Consider the following 23,700-nt stretch of genomic DNA (forward strand, 5'->3'; position numbering starts at 1 on the left):
ATAGTTATTGAGCTCAAATCTATAATATGATTATAGATTAATTAATTGCTAGTGAATTAATGGTACTTAAGGATCAAGAGGTAATTAGAAGGGTAATACGATAATATTGACCAGCTCTAATTAACGAACCAATAAATGGATGACAGAACTACATTTATTGATTTTATCAATGGACTACAAGAGAAAACTCTGTAAATATAATTCTGTAAATACTTAGAGTGCAATTCCATATTTATAGTGGAGTAATCATGGTATTAATAAATAATATTATTAGATTAAATATTTTAATTAATAATCTGGTTTATTGGAGCTTCGTATTATATGTCCATGGTCCCCAGATCACCTCTGTCCTACACTGTCAAGGGTAAGGATATCAAAAGAAAGATTTGTAGAGAGAAGACTTAATTGCAAAGGAATTAATTTTCGAGGGTAAGGAAATAATTATATGATAATTATGGGTAATTGATTAATTGTGAATTAATTAATTATTTAACTAAATAGTTTTTATTTTGAAAAAAATTATAGGTTAAAATAAATATTAATCATATTTGGATTAATATGAAGAGAGATTAATAATTGTCTTATTTAGAATAAGATATTTATTTATTTATTTAAAACGTGTATTTTAAGATAAAGTTGATTTTGAATCAACTGATATTTATTTTGGGATAAATATATTGTCTTAAATATTAATTAAATAAACAAATGAGAAAATTAGGGAAAACCCTAATGTGGCTCAGGTCACTCACTGTATTGCACAATGAGTGGCGCCACACACAAAGATTTCCTATCCGTGTGATTTGAGTTTTGAATTTTAAATAATTTTTTTATGTAATTATATATATTTAATTATTCTTTTTTAAATATGATTTAAATTAAATAATTAAATATGTTATAACTGGTCTGTTTTATTTTAATAAAATAAAGATTAATTAAATTAATTAATTATCTTTATAAACCTGAAAAGAAGCAGTACTTTTCAATATTTGGTTTTCATAGACTGACAGACTCTCTCTGAAAAAGAAAGCGATAGTTTTTCCTATACCTTGAAAACAATCCAATACATCTTCTCTCTATCAAACCTCTATAGATCTCATGTGTTGAGTACATCTAGAAAGTCCTAAATCAATATTTTGAATCCTACGTGCCCACACACGTCCTTGTGTGTTTGAGTATTGGTCTGGAAGATCAAGGTATGAGCTTTCAGAATTTGGATTTGAAGATCGTTGATTTATACAAAAAGATTCGTGGATTCTTGATAGGCTTTAAGGGGTAATCTCTAATCTATTTGTATGTGATTTAATAAATCTATATATGTATGATCCTGGCTGGTATTAATAAATTTTTTAAAACCCAATTCTTCCTTGCGTATCTTTGATTTACATTTTTAATACTAACAATCCTCAATCTCAATTCTAAGCCAACTGATTCAAGGAATAGGAAATCGATCATGACATCTATTGGTCTACTTGAAAATGGGCTTTGTAAAAGAATTGGGAATGGAAAATTGACGTCCATATGGTTTGACAACTGGCTTCCAACGGAGCCTTATCGACCCACTCCTTTATTGGATGAAATCCAAGGGATAAGTTGGGTCAGTCAATTCATAATGAATAAAGCTTGGTGTGGTCCAATGTTCAGACAATGGTTCTCCCCAGATGATGTCAAGAGAATTATGAATATCCCGCTCCCTAAGGATGAGAGGGATGACAGTTGGATGTGGTTCCCAAATTCTACAGGGAATTACTCCATCACATCTACATGCTCAGTACCGCATTTGGGTGAAACTAAAGGTTTGATTTGAATGACCATATGGAAGAGCAAAATCCATTCAAGACTGAAGATGTTGTGGTGGCAAATTATGACAGATTCTCTTCCAACCACAACCAAATTGTCCACGCTCTTAAATGTGGACGATGCAACTTGTTTTCAGTGTGGTGTAGAGGAAGAAACTACTTTCCATTTATTTTGAAAATTTCATTGGGCAACGAGATTATGTCTTATCAATCTTCATGGCTTGAGATAAAAAAGAACTAGCGCGGAGAATTGGAAGGATTGGTTTGAATTCTTCCAAACATCAAGCAATATACCAAACCACCTATCCTTTGATGATTTCTTCCTTCAAGCATCAGTCCTCGTGGAAATAATTTGGAGAGAAAGGAATGAAATTGCTCATGGAGCATCACCAAACAATTTCGACACTCTTGCACTAAGTTTGTCTCTAAACTAAATGAGTGGTCGACATCCTATCTCCCAATGGAATCTACATCAGCTCAGTGGTTAACCCCACCCACATGATGTCATTGTGTTTCTATTGATATAGCTATTTCAAATGAGGAATCATTTATAGCAGATGTGTCTTGTAACTCCCTATGTGAAATTGTGTCAGTAGTAACCCAAAAGTTAAGAGAAGCGGAACCTATTCTAGTAGAAGGTAAAGCACTCCTAATTGCAGCAGAGATGGCTCATTCTCTGTCACACTCAGCATTGTTGTTTTAGAGTGATAGTCTACTGGCAGTTAGAGCTCTGAACAAACGTAATTTCCAAGAAGTGGTCATTCTAGAGAAGGTGAGGAGGAAGTTCATTAATATGTGCACTAATTTGCATCACTTGGAAATTGCAAAGGTGCCCCGTGAGATCAATTTCTTAGCTCACAATTTTACAAATTATGCCTGCTTCTACTGAAATGAGGGAAAGAATGACTTGAAAAGTTGTGACCAAACTATGCCCAACAACTATAATGCGTGGCATCCACCATGAAGGAGTTCATGTTCTTCTTGTGTTTCGACATACTGGTTCAATTTCTTCTATTTTCGACTGTTTGTGTTGATTAGTGCTCAAAAATATTTTTTTAGTTTTAAAGTTTAAAATAAATTAAGTTTTAATTAATATTTTCATGGATTTATTGTAAAATATTTTATATTTGAAAATATTAATCTTAATTTAATTTGTGTTCAATTTTTCAGGAAATAAAATGTACTTTGACACAAAGAAAAAGAAAGAAGAAAGAATAGAAACAAATGACATTTTTAAAGACATTTGTTGAGCAAATTAGGCCAAAAACCGAGCCTAGGCCCAAGCCTTCAGCAAGTACCCACGTTATCCCACCAGCAATTGCCACGCGTCCCATCGAGATGAGCCAAGCCGAGCCACGCAAGCCAAGCTGAGCCACCTGACGCCGCCTGCCACTCCGCCTGTCGCTACCCTACACACGCGACACGTGCCCATTTTGTCCCCTCTTTTCCCTGCACATCCTCTCAACACATGACACGTGGCCTGACTGTGTCCCCCACTCCACCAGCAGCCTTTTCGATAGCCAATGAGCGCGACACATGTCCCACTTGTCCCATTTTGCATCATATTTTGAGACCACTTTCTCCACTTCCTAATGCACGAAAATACCAACTTTGGAGCAAATTTTCTCTATAAATAGAGAATCAAAATGAGTGTAAAGAAATCAGATTTTGGAGGGAAAAAATACACTTTGTTTTGTTTCTTTTCTTATTTCTAGCTTAGTTTTACTTGTTTTAGGTGACAAAAATGAGTGCACTATTTTATAAATATTTGTGAGGTTAGAGTGTAGTTTTTGTACTTCTCATTCCTAGTATTGATATTTATTTTTCTTATGCTTCATCTCCAGATCTCATTAATTATTTTGTTTCTCATCTTCTAATTTCTTTTCTAAAACTATTTAACATCTTTTACATAAGTTCAGTTATGTTTTTCTTATGTAACTTAGATTGTTAATTTATTTTAGTATATTTGTTATATTGTATGTCTTTTACTGCATTTTGTCAGCGGTATTTTGTCGCTCTTGGATATATAATATGATATGCTATGAAATTAGGAGTTAGATTCACTTTAATTTAGATTAATTAATTCGTACTTTTAACATATACATCTTCCAGTTGTAATTAATGGTGTAGAATTGCAACTGTGTTTTGAATTAATATTAACATTATAATAGGATTTACAGCTCTGCATCTTTACCTTGCATCTTTACCTTGCTATGCTCTTTATCTGATCAATTTATCTAATCTATCATTTTAATTTCACAAAATTTATCTCTTCAATTCTACCTTATTTTTATCTTGAACTTTACTAATCTAATCTTTAGTTGTGCTTGTCTTTATGTGGATACGACATAGCTCGTCTACTATTGTGACCACTTAGAAGGTTATTGGGCAATATCACGTGTTTATATCCAGTAGACTGAGTGTTGAAGGTCTTGTCTTTTATCCCTTGTGCTAAATTTAATAAACAATACTATGAGCATTATCAATAAATCAGATTCAAAATAACATTACATGCTCATACAACAATCCAAGAACACATTTTATTTAGAGCATTGAATTGAATATATATAGATGAAAACATACCTGACATTGAGTCCCCAATGTTCATCTTTGAATCTCTCACGATCTATATAAATAATATTAGAAGAACAATGCAAGAGAGAACTTATGGAGAGCATCCCTTACCAAATCACATCTATCAGTATTTTCCCAACAACATATATGTTCAATATATATGTCTCATATGCCTTCTTACCCTAAGGGGTATATTGGGCCTATTAGGCTTATATTATCATATATGGTGCACTATGGTTTAATGGGCCAACCTATAGTCTTTAGGGTGCTACCATGTGCCTCAATTGCGATTAAATTAATATTAACCATCTCATTATGGTCTTTAAGTATTCGTAGGCACTCTAGAAAATGATTGTGATAATGGAATTATGTTTGTAATTATATTAGTCCATATAAAATTCTAACATTCTCCCACTTGGACAATATAATCAAACCACCATAATATTTTCCATCACTAAAAGACAGTCTAATAAATCATATATAATATCATATCGATAGGATACATATATTATCTATGATTCGGTCTTGAAGACATTCAAAAACAATAACAATCATTAAACCAAACATACATGTGGTACATTAATTTGAGACTATGCGCATTCATCTCCTTTTGTACCTGTCACTTCGTTGAACAATAGTATATACATATATAAACATATATACGTAATAGCAACAAGAAGAAGTGGCTTCAATTATCATTATGCATGTTCAGAATAAAACACAAGCTATAAGCAATCCATACAAAATACTAGCATGTTCAATACATAAATAACAAAACTCCCACTGAGCTCAACAAGCTAGGCTCCTGACAATCCCATTCGGGCAACGTGTTCTGAAAACACACATATAGGTAAGCCTTTCGTTAGTGGGTCTGCCAACATGCTAGTGGTAGGTGTGTACTCAATAGAAATGAGGGACTCAGCGACTTTCTCTTTAACAAAATAGTACTTTATATCAATATGCTTTGAGCGAGAAGTACTCCTAGTGTTCTTAGAGAAAGCTACTGCTGTGGAGTTATCACAATACAATTTCAGCGGCCTCGAAATAGAGTCTACAACATTCAATGCTGAAATGAAATTCCGCAGTCATATTGCTTGACAAGTAGCCTCATAACACGCCATATATTCTGCCTCCATCGTAGAAGAAGCTGTGAGTGTCTGCTTGACACATTTCCATGAAACGGCTCATCCAGCCATCATATAAATGTAGCCTGAAGTGGACTTTTTATCATCCACGCATCCTGCATAATCGGCGTCACTGAACCCAACTATATCAAGAGTGTCAGCTCGCCGATAAGTCAACATATGATCCTTTGTACCCTGAAGATACCTCATGACTTTCTTAGCCGCTTTCCAATGGCTAAGACCAGGATCACTCAAGTATCTACCCAACACGCCGACAACAAAAGAAATATCAGGGCGTGTGCATACTTGAGCATACATCAAGCTACCAACCAATGACGCATAAGGAATGACTTTCATTTCATCTCTCTCTTTATCATTTTGTGGACATTAGGCCTTTGAGAACTTATCACCCTTCACTATCGGTGCCTTCCCAGGAGAACATGCATGCATATTGAATCTTTTCAAGATCCGATCAATGTAAGTCTTCTGAGATAAACGAAGAATACCATTAGCCCTATCCCGAAGAATCTGAATCCCAAGCACATAGGAAGCCTCACCAAGATCCTTCATATCAAAATGGCTAAACAAAAGTTGTTTTGTCTCAAACAACAGATCAGAATTATTAGATGCAAGCAGGATGTCGTCAACATACAATACTAGAAAAATGAAATTGCTCCCACTGACCTTCATGTATATACCTTGATCTACAACATTCTCCTTGAAGCCATTTGCAGTGACAATCATATCGAACTTGAGATACCACTGCCTTGATGCTTGTTTAAGCCCATAGATAGACTTTTTGAGCTTGCAAACCATGTGTTCTTTGCCAGACTTCTCAAAACCAATAGGTTAAGTCATGTAAACATCTTCAAATAAATCTCCATTCAAGAAGGCAGTCCTCACATCCATTTGATTGAGTTCTAGATCAAAATGAGCAACTATAGCCATAATAATTCGCAACGAATCTTTGGTGGAAATAGGTGAAAAGGTTTCTTTGAAATCAATACCTTCTCTCTGGCTATAGCCTTTAGCCACAAGCCTAGCCTTATACCTTTCCACTTGCCCATTCGAGTCACGTTTGATCTTATACACCCATTTGCATCCAATGGGTCTGCAACCTTTGGGTAATTCAACCAACTCCAAAACTTCATTTTGTGACATAGAATTGAACTCATCTTTCATTGCATCCATCCACAATACAGATTGAGGACTATTCATAGCTTCTTGATAGGTAACTGGCTCAAAAGTGTCTCCTACATCAAACTCATGATCCTGTAAATAGACAAGGTAGTCATTAGGAATAGCAGACCTGCGGGTTCTCTGTGATCTTCTCACCATAGCTTCATCATCCCCAATATCAAGATTTTCACCTTGGTCTTGATTTTGAGGTTCATCATGAGTTTCTACCGGAATCTGTTCAATCACAGGGTCATTAACAGGAGCGGAAGCGGAAGCAACAGGTACAGGGACATAAACACGTTCTTCCCTGAATACAATTTCTCTTGACCCTTGACTTGAACCAAATTCTTCTTCAAAATAGACAGCTCTATCTGATTCTATCACTCTGGTGGTGTGAGAAGGACAATAGAACCTGGAACCCCTCGATCCAATAGTGTAACCTACAAAGTAGCCACTAATAGTTTTCGGATCAAGTTTCTTAGATTGTGGGTTATAGGGCCTTACTTCAGCTTTACATCCCCAAACATGAAAATGACGCAAACTTGGTTTCTTACCCGACCACAACTCATATGGTGTCTTTGGGACAGACTTACTAGGTACTTGATTCAAGATATAAGCAACAGTTCTTAATGCCTCACCCCATAAAAATTCTGGCAAGCTAGAATGAATCAACATACAGCGCACCATGTCAAGAAGTGTGCGATTTCTCCTTTCAGCGATTCCATTCTGTTGGGGCGTCCCTGGCATTGTATATCTTGCATCAATACCACATTCCTGCAAGTATTTGGCAAAAGGCCTGGGGTTCCTTCCAGTTTCATCATAACGTCCATAATACTCTCCACCTCTATCAGAGTTGACAATTTTAATCTTCTTTCCCTTTTGAAGCTCAACATTCGTCTTGAAAATCTTAAAAGCATCCAAAGATTCAGATTTTTCACGAATGAGCTCAACATGACCATACCGGGAAAAATCATCAATAAAGGTGATAAAGTATCTATAACCACCCATAGCAGGTGGAACAAAAGGCCCACAAATATCAGTATGAATAGTCTCCAATACATCTGTGCACCTGTCTGACTTGATCTTTCCAACCTTGGCAGTCAACTTTCCTTTTATACAATCAACACAGGCAGTGAAATCAGAGAAATCAAGATCCTGAAGTACACCATCCTTCACCAATCTCTCCATTCTATCTCTAGAAATATGGCCTAAATGTTTATGCCAAAGCATAGAAGATTTCAAATATGATCTTGCACGTTTTGACCCAACAATAGCATTAAGAGAAGAAGAACAAGAAGAAGTAGAAGTAACAGGAACAACATCATGTAAATCAAGCTTATATAAGTTTCCACATAAAGTTCCATTTCCAACCAACATAGAGTCACAATACAAAGTCAGTTTTCCAGTTCCAAAATGAAGACTATAACCTAGTCTATCCAAAATAGATACAGAAATCAAATTCCTCCTAATAGAGGGTAAATAAGCAACATCATGCAACTCCAAAAAAATGCCCAGTATTTAGCTGCAGTCTAACAGTCCCAAAAAATTCAACTCTGACTTTAGTATCGTCTCCCGTGTATACATGCTCCTCCAACCTACTCGGTCTTCTTCGGTTTGTCACTGCCTGCAAGGAATTCGTAACATGAATTGTAGCTCCAGTATCTAACCACCAAGTGTTTAAGGGCACATCAATAATATTGGACTCTAAACAAACCATCACAAGACAATTACCTTTCTTCTCTAAGTGAGCTTTGAGCTTTCGACAATCAGCTTTCTTATGCCCAAAGCATTGACAAAAGTTGCACTTCCCTTTGAAAAACTCATTCTTATGACCAGTTGAAGATGAGCTAGCTTGCCCATTTCCCTTAGGATGGTTGGCTTTCTTCTTAGGATGCTTTTGGTCACTAGAGTTGTTGGAAGTGAACTTTCTCTTGTGAGGATTGTTTGGGTTCGTCACCATGGAGATACTTCTTGCCCTACCATTTCTCATGTCCTCCTCTTCCTTGGCAAGAATAGCAGACATATCCCCAACAGTCCATTGCTCTTTCTGAGCATTATAGCTTGATCTGATCGCATCAAACTGAGATGGAATGTTCTCCATCACCAACCACACCATGTAATCCTCACCAAGGTCCATATCCATGGCCTTAAGTTTATGATAGTGGCCCATGAGCTTGTCAATGTGAGCCCTAATGTCACCTGAACCATCGTAAACAGTGTGATGCAGCATGTTCAAGTGTTCATTCTTCTCATTCTTTGAGAATTTCTTATACTTTTCCTTAATGACAGCAAGAAAATCCTTTGCATTTTCAGACTTGGGAATACTATCACGAATGGATTCATCCATGTGATATCTCATAAGCATCAAGCAACAACGATTGGAGTGTTCCCAGTCCTCGTAAGATTTCTTATCCTTCTCAATAGCATCATTAGCAGGCTTAGATGGTGCATCAATTCTCAAGGCCAAGTCCATTTTCATGAAGGTCAAGTTCATCGTGATATTTTCAATCCACTGCTTGTGGTTGGTTGCATTCAGCGTCAAGACGGCAGGAGATCTAGGAATGCTTACAGCTGAATGAGAAACAAGAGCAATAACTATTAAATACATGTTATAATAAACCATGTCATTTGTGCTATTTTCTCATCAATATATGATCGCAAAATAACAAATGATCATTATGTATGCTAGAGTTCTTAGACAAACACACAAAATAGAACTCATACACAGGTAAGAACAATCTATTAAACTTTATAATCAAATACATTAATTTACTATCGAAAGGATAGATAAATTGTGATACATAACGTTTAATATATTTTCTTCACCATATTAAGCATCCTTACCAAGCAATTATTATCGATAGGATAATGAATTACTTATATAGATCCTAATGTAATTTTGGAGGAAAAAACACAAAATTTAAATAAATAATTATTTAAATGTTCCTCTTTACTAAACAATTCACATGCTTATTCTTACGACAGGCAAGAAAATAAACAATAATTGTTGACAATATATAATTAGATTCATGCCACAAAAGATTAAATACAAATACAATTATGAATAAAATTCATGGATTAATCTTGTGCATAAACATATATAAAATAGGGTATTAAAAGTTGAGTGAAATGGTGAAAAATTAGGTCCAAAATTTATTTATTTATTATTTTTTTTTAATAAAACAGTCTCAGAAAACGACGTGTCGTTTTCAAAAACGGCGTGTCGTTTTCCAAAAACGACTTGTCGTTTTTTAATATAAAAATCGACCCCCATGCGTCAAAACGACGTGTCGTTTTTTAAAAACGACTTGTCGTTTTTCATATTAAAAATCGACCCATACGTCAAACGACGTGTCGTTTTGGGAAAGAAAACAGCCCATTTTTCGAAGAAACGACACGTCGTTTTTGTCTGACAGAGACAAAACGACATGTCGTTTTCTTCGTCCCTGACCTTGATTTTTTTCAGCACACGGGTCACCTCGACCCGGTTCAGTCCGTGGATCCGACCCGACTGAAAACAGTGGTTCCGGCCACTGTTTTGGCCACAGTTTTGAGGGGTTTTCCTCCACATCTTATCCTCTATCACTTTCCGGCCTCCATTTGGGTTAAAAAAACTCTCAAAACCAACAAACATATATACATTTATCTATGAAAGTTTTTGGAAAAAATGGGTATCCATGGCCGAAAAACACTCAAAAAATTCCGCAAAATTTTGTCAAAAAAAATGGTCTGAACCCATTGATGATTAATATACTAATTTTCTACATAGCCCAACAATGATATTCGAAATTTCATGTGAAAAATTAGATTTTGAAAAAATTGGATATATATCAAAATTTCAAGCCCTAAAATCAAAAGACCTGGCTCTGATACCAATTGCTAAATTTAATAAACAATACTATGAGCATTATCAATAAATCAGATTCAAAATAACATTACATGCTCATACAACAATCCAGGAACACATTTTATTTAGAGCATTGAATTGAATATATATAGATGAAAACATACCTGACATTGAGTCCCCAATGTTCATCTTTGAATCTCTCACGATCTATATAAATAATATTAGAAGAACAATGCAAGAGAGAACTTATGGAGAGCAGCCCTTACCAAATCACATCTATCAGTATTTTCCCAACAACATATATGTTCAATATATATGTCTCATATGCCTTCTTACCCTAAGGGGTATATTGGGCCTATTGAGCGTATATTATCATATATGGTGCACTATGGTTTAATGGGCCAACCTATAGTCTTTAGGGTGCTACCATGTGCCTCAATTGCGATTAAATTAATATTAACCATCACATTATGGTCTTTAAGTATTCGTAGGCACTCTAGAAAATGATTGTGATAATGGAATTATGTTTGTAATTATATTAGTCCATATAAAATTCTAACATTGCCTTCCCGTTGGTCATTTGGTGTTTGCCTTGTTGACTTTGTTTGTGTTATTTAGTCTCTTGTATGATTTTTGTTCAGCTACTACTCTCTTAGCCGTGTTGCAGGTGCTATTATCCTGCTTTCTGTTATTTCGTTCATATAACTTTTGTGTTCTGGGGGTTGCTTGTATAGAAGTACCCCTGATATTGTTTCTGTTATTAATTAATGGATAACCATAAAAATCAATATACCAAGATAACTATAAAAAAAAAAATCAACAAAAATAATATATTATATACCACAAAATTATACAACAAAATTATGGTATAAATTTGAAATAAATATATTATACTAATAAAATTATATACCACCATTATATATAACAAGATATAAATTAAATATCATCTAAAAAATAATATATCATACCACAAAAATTATATCACTGAGTTGGAAAATAATATACCAACAACACTTATAAAATTATTACTCAAAGAAATGTATATATTATGCTAACAAAATTATATACCACCATTAAAATGTATATACCTTGCTAACAAAAAAATATACTATCATCGTATATAACAAGATAAAACATAAATATCATCTAAAAAAATGATATACCATAAAACAAAATACATATACTGAGTTAAAAAATAATATACCAACAACACTTATAAAATTATTACTCAAAAAATGTATACATCAAGTTAACAAAATTATATACTGTTATTAAAATGTATATATCATGATACAAAATTATATACTATTATTATGTATAACAAGATAGAAACTAAATATAATCGACAAAAAAAATGATATACATTACCACAAAAAACATATACACTAATTAAAAAATAATATACTAATAACTCATAAAAAAATGAAAAAAAATCAATATAAACAAAAATAATATACACATAATATTAAAGTTATATGTTTCTAAATAAAATAAAAAATTATATAAAAGGGTAGATTGGAAAAATAAAAATATAATAAAATTAAAATTTTGAAAAAAAAAATGTTATTTTTCTCTAACTTAAAAACAAGGAACATTTATTAATTATCATCCTAAAAAATCATTTGTTATAAGTATCACGTTAAAGAGAAGCAAATGAGAAACTTATATGGCAAGAGCAATTTAAGTAATCAACATTATCTCTTCTATATAAAAAGTGTGTAGATAACGGAAATTCTTGATTTTAACGGTTTGTTTTGTTAAGTTTAACGAAATATTCTAAATACTTAACAGAATATACTTTTAAAATTAACTAAAAATAGATATTTATTAAGTATATTAATATAAATTTAAAAATGATAAAATATCATTATTATATTAATATAAGACTACACATATAATAATTATATTAATATAAATTCAAATTCAAATGTTATAAAATATCATTATTATATACAAGACTAGGTATTTAATAATTATATAATATAAATTTAAATGTTATAAAATATTATTATGATAATAATATATAATTCTAATTTTTTACTAATTATATTAATATAAATTCACATATTATAAAATATTATTATATATAATAATATTTATTTAAAATTTATATGATAATAATACAAATTTAATAAATATAATTAATATTATCTATAAAAAAAATTGAACAAACATGCACATTGTTTTTATCTAGTCACAGAATTATTTCTCTATAATTTTTAATTTGAGGACATTAAACTTCTTGGGAACATTATTTTAATCTATTTACCATAATTTCTTTTAATAAAGAGATATGAGATGAATAATAACTGTGACAATTTTAGAAAAAATGAGCAAAATTAGCATCAAATAAGGATGCCTAGAACATGGAGTATTTTTTTTTATTTCGGCCCTACATTATACATATAAACTTAAATTTTCCTTTTGAAAAGTTTGTGGCACGTGGGACCCATAAGAGTCCACAGAGAGATTCATGCACGTCATAACTCACCACCCACTTTTTCACTATAATACAAGAAGGATTAGCACATAGCTTACGCATATTACTTTTTGACCTAAATACTTGCTTTGTTTTGTCTTCGTGTATGGACATTCCAGAGACAACTAGAACCCTACTCAGTCATCTTTATGAATTCCCATCCCGGCTAAAAAGACTGGCAAAATAGTACAACTTTCAAACTCTTACAAATATGTAACATATCCCTGCAAATGCAATGCCTCGTTCCACAATCAAAATTAATGACAGCACAAAATCCCATTTTGTTTGCCATTACCCCCAAATAGAAAAACAGCAACAAAATGGCAAAGATAACAAAGCTAGCTATATTGTGGTAAAAATGAAAAGATTTGTGGCTACAAGTCGATTTTACAAAGCAGGGACAGTAGTAGTAGTAGTAGTTTCTATATCCACACAAAATCAACAACACAATACATTCAATCTAAAAAGCTCTCACTAAGAACCTAAATAAGCATTTGGAGGAGAGCTGAAATGAAATCACAGTCCCTGGTGATTCGAAAGACAAAGCATCTTTTTCTTTCACCAACCCTCCTCTCTTACTAATTGATGTATTGAGAGAGCCACTTAAAACCATCGCCATATCCCATTTTACGTACTATGCTGCACATGAACACCTCCAATGGACGGACATTTGAGTCTGATAAGTTTACCTTACCCTTTCCAGTGGTGAAATTGGACAAGCCAAGGTGGTATCGCAACTCATCCTCTGATGCAGCATAAGGTATATCGATTTTGTTCCCCAAAATAAGGAATGGAACATTTGCAAGGGCTTCATCGGAAAGAAGCGCATCCAGTTCTTTCTTTGATTCTGCAAACCTCTCCTTATCATAGGCATCCACCAAGTATACCACAGCATCTACCTGAAAGTTGTGACAGCAGTGACAGTAGGGTGTAAAACAAAAAAAAGCTTCATCAACAACTCATACTTTGCACAATTTCTCTTAACAGATAGTTTCAACTAAATGGCATTTAAAAGCCAAGGTTGACAATTACATTCAAACTACAGAAAGACATTATGAAATTCGATTACAAAGAAACTATTGCCGTTGTGTAAATGGGACCTCAATCAACAGAACAAGAAAAGGGATCCTAGTTCACTACTACAAAGGCTACATCTATCACAAGAAACCATGTTAACATAGGTTTTAGATTTTGTACAAAACTCGTTATATATTTTAGGTTTAGGCTTGATTTTATGCACTTAGACTGATGGACAACCATCCGGGACAAATTCCGGACCCCTTAACTTAACATATACTAACAGTGGGCTGAGAAAGGAAAAATTTTCATGTTCAGAAACAGGAGGCCCAACAACAGAGTAGACAAGATCTTTCCCAACACAACAAATATAGCAAGAAAACTTTTTTAACCTTATAGCATATAGGGTTACCTTGGCATAGTAATCCTTCCATACTCTACGAGCTATCTGATGACCTCCCAAATCAAAGGCCTTGAACTTGATTTTGCCAATACTTAACTCCTCAGATGTTGGGTGCTGTGTAGGCTGGTGCTGTACCAGTCTCTGAAAACCATATTAAAGACAAAATTCATATATTTAACCAATTAAAAACAATATTCGCGAACAACATTAAAAATCTAACACAAATATTGATTTTAACTCATTTAACAATTATTTACTCCAATGAAATTATGTTCTTTTCCCCTAATTTTACCAAACAATTAAGGGTCAGAACTTACAGATCTTCAAACCCCAATTCAATCTCTTCACCAATTTCCCGGAAATTCAGAAACAGGTATTTGGCCACTTAATTAAATAACAAACTTCAGTAAAAAAATATCTTTGTCCTTAAATCAGAGAAAATTGTAGGTAATTGTAGGTAATCAATATAAACAATATTTGATCAAACAAGAAGAGAAGTGAGTTAAAAGAAAAACCTCGTCTTTCAACATGTGAAGCAAGGTGGTCTTTCCAGCATTATCGAGACCTAAGAACAAGATCTTAGCCTCTTTCTGCCAGAGGCCGAGGGAGGCCAAAACGCCGTAGAACCAGTCAAGTAGAAACATCTTTGTGGAACTGCGGATAGAATAAACTCAGAGGCTGAGGGATCCGGATGATCGGAATCACGACGAAGGTGGAGCAGTCCGGTTCAATATCTCCGGCGAGGGTTCATATCTCCGATCCAGAGAGAGAGAGAATAGGGTTAAAGCAGAAGAAAGCAGTGAATTTGGGAGTTCTTGGGTTTTCGTTATTCTTTAGCTGTCTTTGCTTGGTGGGTCGGCAATGCCTACACAACGACATCGTTTTACCTTTCAAAACAATAATTTTTTTTTTGTCAAGTATAAACAATAATTTTTAAGTTAATATTTAATATGATTTACCTGTCTAAACAAGAATTTTCCCCTGATTTAATTAATTAATTTTTATCTATTCTTTTTTATTATTTTAATTTATAAAATCATTTTAAAATATAATATTAAAATGATATAAAGAAAATATAAAAAATCTATTATATGGTATAATGTAAATATTTGATGTAAAATAAAAAAAATGAAATTTAGATGATGTTTTTTGAATGATAGAGTAGAGATTCTGCTTGTAATAACTCATTTAAAAGAGAGAATTATTTTCTATAATTATAGAGAAAATTGTTAAAATTATCATCCAATAATTACTTTAAACCAATAATCTCAATGAAGTTTCTTTATATTCTTCTCTACATTTATAGATTTTTAAGAATTCATTTAAACATTTTTTTCTATTTTTTATTCACTTTTCTTTCTTTCTCTTTCTAGATTTATTCGTTTTTTATTATTTTAATTAATAAAAATATTTAAAGATATAATATTTAAATGATGTAAAGAAATATATAGAGTAGTTGATATATGGTGTATTGTAAAAGTTTGATTAGGGGTGGCAATATAGGTCATGACACAATAACACGACTTGAAAACGATACGGGGTATAATAGGTTTGAGTTTAGCATAAATAGGTACATGTTAAATTAGGTTAAACACGATTAGACACGATCAAAATTTTAGGTCAAAATCACGTAAAACATGCTAAACCTAAAATCGACCCGTTTAACACGATTAAGTACAAATTATGAGATATAGAATTACTATACACTACACTAAGTACCCATTTCCATAACACACAAATATAATACTAATAAAAAAGTGTTATGCTATAGTAATATATTGGGCCACTGAAAAAAAGGCGGACCACGTGGGCCCAAGCCCTCACACGACACCAGAGGTGAACGACGACACCGGAGGCCAGCTCTTCTTCTCCTTTTCCCTGTGTGCGGCCAAGCCTTCTTCTTCCCTGCGTGAGACCAGCTAGCTCCGAACGGTTCAGCAACGACGATTTCGGTCTAAGAACATTGGAAGGGTTCGATTACGAATCTATTTTGGGGCAGTGCTGCGAAATTCCTGTTGGGTACGTCCAGATTCCGGTGGGGATCGCGGGTCCGTTGTTGCTCGATGGGTTTGAGTATTCGGTGCCGATGGCGACTACGGAGGGTTGTTTGATTGCGAGTACAAACAGAAGTTGCAAGGCTATCCATTTGTCTGGTGGGGCTACCAGCGTGTTGTTGAGGGACGGCATGACCAGAGCATCGATTGTGAGGTTTAATTCCGCCAAGAGAGCTTCCGAGTTGAAGTTCTTCTTGGAGGACCCTGAAAATTTCGAGACACTTTCCATCATCTTTAACATGTTAGTCTATGCTTCATAAATATCATATGTATATATGTAAAGTTTTATCTATTGTTTGTGGTTTTGGTGATTGAAATTTTAACACGGAGATCGATATCATGTTTTTTTTCTTTCTCTAATTTAATATAAATTTGAGTAATAAAGCATGAAGCTGAATCTGAGGATCCGAAAGTATTAAAAGTAAATAAAGATAGAAAGAATAGAAAAATCACGTAAAGGTTGAATCTTTAGTCAATATATAGCCTTGAAGTTTCTTTCAAATGTCAGATTCATCGAATAGTAATGAATATTAGATTTGAACCATTTGTCGTATTGGGTTTTGGTCATCGTCTCCAGGTCTAGTAGATTTGCCAGGCTCCAGGGTATTCAGTGCGCGATTGCTGGAAAGAATGTGTATAACAGATTTACCTGCAGCACGGGTCTCAAACTTTAGATTTGTCTCAAAATTTTCTTAATGGTTCTATTCCTGCATCAATTCTTCAGTGCAAGAGACTTAGAGCCCTTGATAAGGCATCCAAATGTTGTAACTTTGAAAGCTTAGTACTGGTCTGTAGTTGAGAAGCTGCTCATATATGATTACATTTTCAATGGAAATCTTTCCACTGCACTTCATGGTAAGTTTCAGCATATCCCATTATCTGACTTGTGCTCATGAATTATTTAATTATTTTGATTCTGGTTTTGGAGTTTGATTGATCACAGGTCTTTTGGTATTCATATTTTGATCAATTTGATTTCTTTTCATGTAATCAGGGAGGTTTGGAACAGAGTCATTCACACCCCTATCATGGTCTGTTCGGCTAAAAATCATGAAAGGAATTGCTAAAGGTTTGGTCTATCTCCATGGTCTGTTCAACAACAAGAGCATACTTTCAAGTGTTATTTGAAATTGAGTTTGTTTTTCGTATATGTGAGCTGTGTTGTTACTCTTCTAAATTTTGAAACGCCTCCACCTACTAATTATTTAAACATTTATGTGCTATTATTTCATTATTGAATTGTTTTTCTCTTTTTTCTTTGCCTCAGGCCTCAAGGGTACTGAAATTGGAGAGAAATAGTCTGGAGTATCTTCTACACCACTTTTGTGGAGTAACTGCTAATAAAGAGTTGGTTTTTTTTCCCTTACTGATATTCATTTCTTTAACATTTGTGGGGCGTTTTATATAGTTTTAATCTGTGTTTAAGGACCATAAACTTTCATTAAGGGGTTGTGAATGGTTTAATATGATAAGGCTTGAATTATGGGCTTGAATCTGTCTTTTGCTTTCATTGGGTAATTATTTGTTTTATTGTGATGGCTGAGGTATTTTTATATGAATGATGATGATTTATTTACCCAATAATCTGTTGCTTTTTTGATTGATTATTCTCTATTTTCAATGCTTGCTTGTGCCTTGTACTTAGTTTCTAGCCAATCTAAACTCACTCTTCTGTTATTTAAGCAAATGGCATACGATGATCCATGAGCTAGAAAATGATTAGTTTCAATTTTTTGAATTTTAAGTAAGTAGTATCATGATCCATGAGCTAGAAAATGAACAAACAATTTGTTTCTGGATAATTCATTAGACAATAAAAAAAAATTATCAAGATTATCCTTAAACTTTAAGCAAATGAAGCATAAAAATGTCTAGTGATGAAAAAAGAGAAATCATTTTCTTTCTTGGATCTCTTTCATTATTATTATTATTCATCGAAACACAATTTTCCCTAGCATAGTATAGATTCCAGAAATGTGGTAAAATTAGTACTGTACCTCTACTAATATTGGCTCAAAGTAATCCCTTTTTCAAGTGTTTGCTTCCTAGACTGAATCAAGATTTATTTACATAGATAGATACTGCACATACTATTATTAAAACTTTACTGGAAATTGACTTTAGCTTTATATGAAAAGGGTATGTGGAAAAAGTTACAAAATGAGGTGAAATTAATGTAGAGGCACATATCAAGGACTCAATAATGTATGACTATGAATTATCATTATCAATGCCCATGTAATATCTATCTTTTTTCACATAATATCTATCTATGTTGTGTCCATCAGTTTTACACGTATGAGATTGAATTCGTACATCAGTTTTACACGTAAACCTTATTTGCAAATTCTGTTTTTGAACATCAGTTATAGTCTGAAGCCCTTAGATTTGTTTACAATGTAGCTTGTGTGTTTATTTTAGGATTTTCTTATACTAACATCTATTGCATTCGGTTTCAGGTTTTGGGGAGTGGTTTTGAGGTGATTTCTGTTGGAAGAAAAAAGCTTGTTCGTTCTGTTCCAACAGAGTTGAACAAAGACCATTTCATAGTTGGTGAAATGGGTGAAGCTGAGAACAGTTCAGTGCTTAGAAGAACACTCAAGAGTCTTTGTGTTAGTAATGGTTGGTCTTATGGCGTTTTCTAGTGTTTCGACCAAAGAAATCCCATGTAAGTTTTTTCTTTTTGTTCGTTTTGTCTTTTCTTCTTTACACCACACTCCTTTTGTTCTTTTCTTAATCAATTCTATAACTTTTTTTAAAATTTTAAAATATTTTTCCCAGTCACATTTGAGATTTGTGTACCCATGGTTTTCTCAAATCAAGCATAGTTCTTTCTTATTTTCTTTTTCAAAGAATAACTCAAGCTGAGAAAATGAAAATGCTTTACATGGGTTTTTTTAAAATTATTTGGAGAGAAAAATAAAAAATTAATGTTGCTCAAAACCCAAATTTTGTTTTTCTTAATCTGCATTTTTCACTCTGAGATTTGTGAAATTTCATTTAACCATTATAATAAGTTAGCATCATTAAGAAGATAATGGATTTGCAATATGTATTTTCTCAATATTAATTTAGCTAACTGTGAATTATGCTCTTTGGAATGGTCTCAGGCTGTTGTCTCTTGAAGATGCCTACTTTGAGAACCCAGTTGGAGCTGTCATTGAAAATATGCTATTAAAAGTCCATGTGCTTGGAGAAGGGTATGCCCCTAAACATTTGTTTTTTTCTTTATAAATGTGTCGAATGCATTAGAGAAAATATTTGTTTCTTTTCTCTAAAAAATAATAAAGTTGATTAGAGGAAAATAGAGGGCTAATGTTTGTTGTTTGTATATGTGTCAATGTAGAATTATTGGTCAAACTGCTTTAAATGGGAAGTACCAATGGATTCAAGCTGATGGGCCAAGTGGGGAATGGAATTCTTTTAGATCTACTGAAAATAAACACACATTTCAGGTATTTCGTCTTTCTTTTTCAGTTTTTAGAGTTGAAATCACATACATATGTTGAATTTTTTGAAGTTAGAATTCTTGTTATGTTTGCTTATTTTGTGAATTTTCTTTCACTCTACAGGATGATTCTGAGGTTTGCTATCAGTTTTCCTCTGGAATAAAGGTACAATTTTTTTCTTTTTGAGTACTTTAATTGAGATTAGTATGGTAGAAACTTGTACTTTAACGAGTTCACTCCAGTTTTTGGTGATGACAATTACAAACAGTTGGGGGAAAACAATTGCTCTGCATTGAACTCTAATCAATGCTCACCTTCTGTATCTGATATTCATTGCAAAAAAATGAAGTTATTAGTCTGTTTTTCTGTTTGAGTTCAAATTATATTTTCTGTTTTTGTCATACAGTTATTAGTTAACTCCTGATATATTCTTTCCACTGCCTATGCCTGTTTTCATTCGCTGTTACTGGTTTTGAATTCAGGTATGTTAGCAGCGACTTTGGTAACCATCCTCTGTCTCATCTGATGGTTTCTGTCTTTGGCTGCGTATCCAATCAGAAGTGGAGCATTTTATAGATGTCTCATCCATGTCATCTGATATGATTGCCAGGATGATTTGATACGCTGAACAGACTAAGAACATCTTAAGTAATTTAGTTGCTGCTGTTGACAATTTGTGGTATCTAAAAGATGGAATACATACTGTAGTCTTGAAAAAACTTTCAGAAAATGGTAAGAGCTATGTGGGTTTTACAGTTTTATTTTTGTATGATACTTCGAGCACTGATCTGTAGACTTATCTTTTGCATCTTTTAGGTTCGAGAGATGGAAAAATGGAAGGAAGGAATACATACTGCTTTGAGACGTTCTGTGAGGGAAATTGGGTATGTTTTTTAGCTTGTCTTTTTTATCTTTAGTAGTGTCTCTGTTACTTTTATTATTTCTAATGATGATTATCAACATTTTAATAAAGTATAATATTTTATTTTCTGTCAATTTTTTGTGTAGTTTTCTGTTTCTTTCTCAACTGTCTTTTCTTTGAATTGTTTCTCATTGTAAAGCTTTCTCAATCTTGTTTCTTTTGGTACTCGTGCATATCAAATAAAAAAACATGCTGATTGCTGACGCGTTTAAAAGGTCTCTTTATAGTTAGCTGTGACATAAACAGAGGTCACGTTGGTGCTTCTTCATTCCTGCTATTGGGCTGCACTTATTTGGTTTTCAAATTGTTGCATTGCATTGCGTCCAATATTTTTGAACTTGTTTGAGGACATTTACTTTATTTTTATAGCTAAAAAAATTCGACACCAGGATCTAGAGAGTCCTTTTGATACAAGCCTATTAGACTACTAACTTTGAACTTTTATTTATTTTGATTTATTGTAGATTGGATGTAGCAGAGCAAAGTGGAGAGGTTACACGATCTGTCTCTGGCCCAGTACTTCCAAGGTATTAGAGGCTCCGCATAGTGATCATTTAATTGTTTGTTTTTAATTTTTTAACAAGTGATACAAATTTTACTCGGACATTTCCATCACATCTGTTGGCTTCATTGCTAATTTTCTTTTATTCTATGATGTTGGTATCAGGAAAAACTATGGGAATGCTGACATACATGTGGAGAGACAACTTATGCCCCGTGTTCTTGCTTGTACCAATGGCCCCACTGATTGGAATGAAGCTTTGGATATTATTTCTTTTGGTTCTCCCGAGCAGGTACTTGTGGTTTATATGTACTTTTATATTAGAAGAAATATTAGTTATGAGAAAACTCTAGCTTGTCTCTTACAGTTAATACGCCTTGTGTTTTGTAAGGGTAAGCTTTAGGTTTTTATTTTTGATTTATCGTAAAGCCAATGGGAGAATTTTCAGTTATTACGTGGAAAAACTAAGTGATAAGTAAATATAATATATGTATGTATAAAAAAAAGAGTATGGTTAGCGGGTCTTGTGGCTAATTACTAAGGCTATTAGCAATTATTCTGGTTAAAAAAAGAGTAATTCTTGCAGCTATTATTCCCCTTCCCCTTATATTCTCCTTGCAGCTATTATTCTGGTTAAAAAAGAGTAACTCTTACATTTTGGTCTGATTTAATAATTCAAATGTCTGGCCTCATTGCTATACATTTTATTTGTTATGAAAGCTTTCGTTTGTGTTTGTAGGGTAGAGCAACTTTGTTTATTGTTTATTGTTCCTTTTTCTCTTTTTCTCTTCTTCTTTGTTATTTTTATTTTTCCAAAATTAAAAAAGTTTTAATATTTGTGTGCCTTTTTGCAGTCTGTTGAAGGAATGAAAGTCGTGTGTCATGAGCTGACACAAGCCACTAATGATCCAGAAGGTAGTGCAATGGATGAACTTATTAAAGATGCAGACAGACTTGTTTCAGGCCTTGCAAACAAGGTAGCGCTTTACTCTGTCCTTCCCTGTACTTTAGTTTTTGTTTCTGGGTTTTGTTTTTTTTTTTGGCATTATTTAGGCTTTGATTATGAACTTTTTCCCATAAAATAGGTTGTCAAGACCTTTGATTTCAGCTTGACAGGAGCATCATCTAGATCTTGTAAATATGTTCTCAACACCCTCATGCAGGTAAGTTTGGTTTATGTTGTTGTTGAATGTCTTAATGCTAACACTGTACTCTGTTTTTCCATTTTTTTTATATACCTTACTATAAACCTAACTAGTTGATGTAAATTTCTAATTGATTTTTATACATTTCAAAACAAGAGACTGGCTTATGCTGTCAAGGAAAGCACTCTTGATAGTCTAATTACTGAGCTCCTTCTATGGCTGTTGGATGAGAGAGTTCCACATCTGTGTGGATGCCAGTGTGTTTTCCTTTCTATCACTATCTAAAAGTGTTATATTATTTTATAATATAATGTTTTAGATTAAATAAATGTGACATAGAATGTCACATATTGTAACATATAATAGCGAGTTACATTATTTGGATATATGTGAAATATTCAAACATGTAACATATTTGGTATTACAAATTCATCACAAATTTGTAACTCCTAAATATCACCCATTATTGTGTAGATTTGTTGTTACACAATATTGAGATGAATTTCTTAAAGCCATATGAGAAATGGCTGATAGAGATGTGATTTTAACTCCCATATTGTGTATGGAAGTTACAAAATCAAGTGGGAATAAATTGGAACGTTTTGGAAAAAAACTTAAAAATTGGTTGCTGAAAATGACCAAGGGCCGCGGCGCTTGAAACAAGCGCCGCGGCCCTAGTGGCTGACAACTTCATACAATTTCGGTTTTTATCCAATTTTGAACGATTCCAACAATCAAGTAACTCCCAAATCTCTATTTTAATTCCATAAAACACCCAATTAATCATTGGTAACAGCCATGGGGGTTGGTGGAATTTGAAATTCAAAGGGTGTCTCTAAACTCTATAAATAGGAGCCTAATGCTCACTTGTAAGACACACCATTTCTATCCACTAGAGCACTTGGCTAGAAACACCTTGAGGCTTGATTATTCCAGAAAGCATTTCCAAAATCTGTGAGAGATCCCTTAGTACTTGAGTTAGGGGGAAATAAGCTTTTGGACAAATGTTTCAAACCTTGTTCAAGTTGGTGATCCCCAATACTCTTCACTTTGGTTGTGTGAGTGAGAGTTCTTTGTTCATTGTTCTTATTCTTGTTCTTTTATTCTATTGCTTTTCTTTTCTTCTATTATTCACTCTTTTACATGTATCTTTTGTTTTAGAGTTGTAATCTCATCTATTTCTTTTCATTATACTACTTCTAGTTTATT

The 23,700-nt window shown here is 33.3% G+C and overlaps 2 protein-coding genes across 2 annotated transcripts; one reads left to right on the top strand and one right to left on the bottom strand.

Annotated features, from left to right (window-relative positions):
* Positions 1–13,320: 13,320 nt before the first annotated feature.
* On the bottom strand, positions 13,321–15,242 carry LOC133789877 (GTP-binding protein SAR1A). The gene is made up of 3 exons (XM_062227563.1): positions 14,935–15,242; positions 14,429–14,560; positions 13,321–13,898 (listed from the first exon to the last, which is right to left on the bottom strand). Exons 1-3 carry the CDS (start codon positions 15,061–15,063, stop codon positions 13,578–13,580), a joined length of 582 nt encoding a protein of 193 aa, XP_062083547.1. The 5' UTR covers positions 15,064–15,242; the 3' UTR covers positions 13,321–13,577.
* Positions 15,243–20,738: 5,496 nt separating this feature from the next.
* On the top strand, positions 20,739–22,591 carry LOC133819698 (protein MOR1-like). The gene is made up of 4 exons (XM_062253032.1): positions 20,739–20,806; positions 21,309–21,371; positions 21,512–21,638; positions 22,201–22,591. Exons 1-4 carry the CDS (start codon positions 20,748–20,750, stop codon positions 22,429–22,431), a joined length of 480 nt encoding a protein of 159 aa, XP_062109016.1. The 5' UTR covers positions 20,739–20,747; the 3' UTR covers positions 22,432–22,591.
* Positions 22,592–23,700: the final 1,109 nt, after the last annotated feature.

This window comes from Humulus lupulus, chromosome 1, assembly GCF_963169125.1.
Source record: "Humulus lupulus chromosome 1, drHumLupu1.1, whole genome shotgun sequence".
NCBI classification, from domain to species: Eukaryota; Viridiplantae; Streptophyta; class Magnoliopsida; order Rosales; family Cannabaceae; genus Humulus; species Humulus lupulus.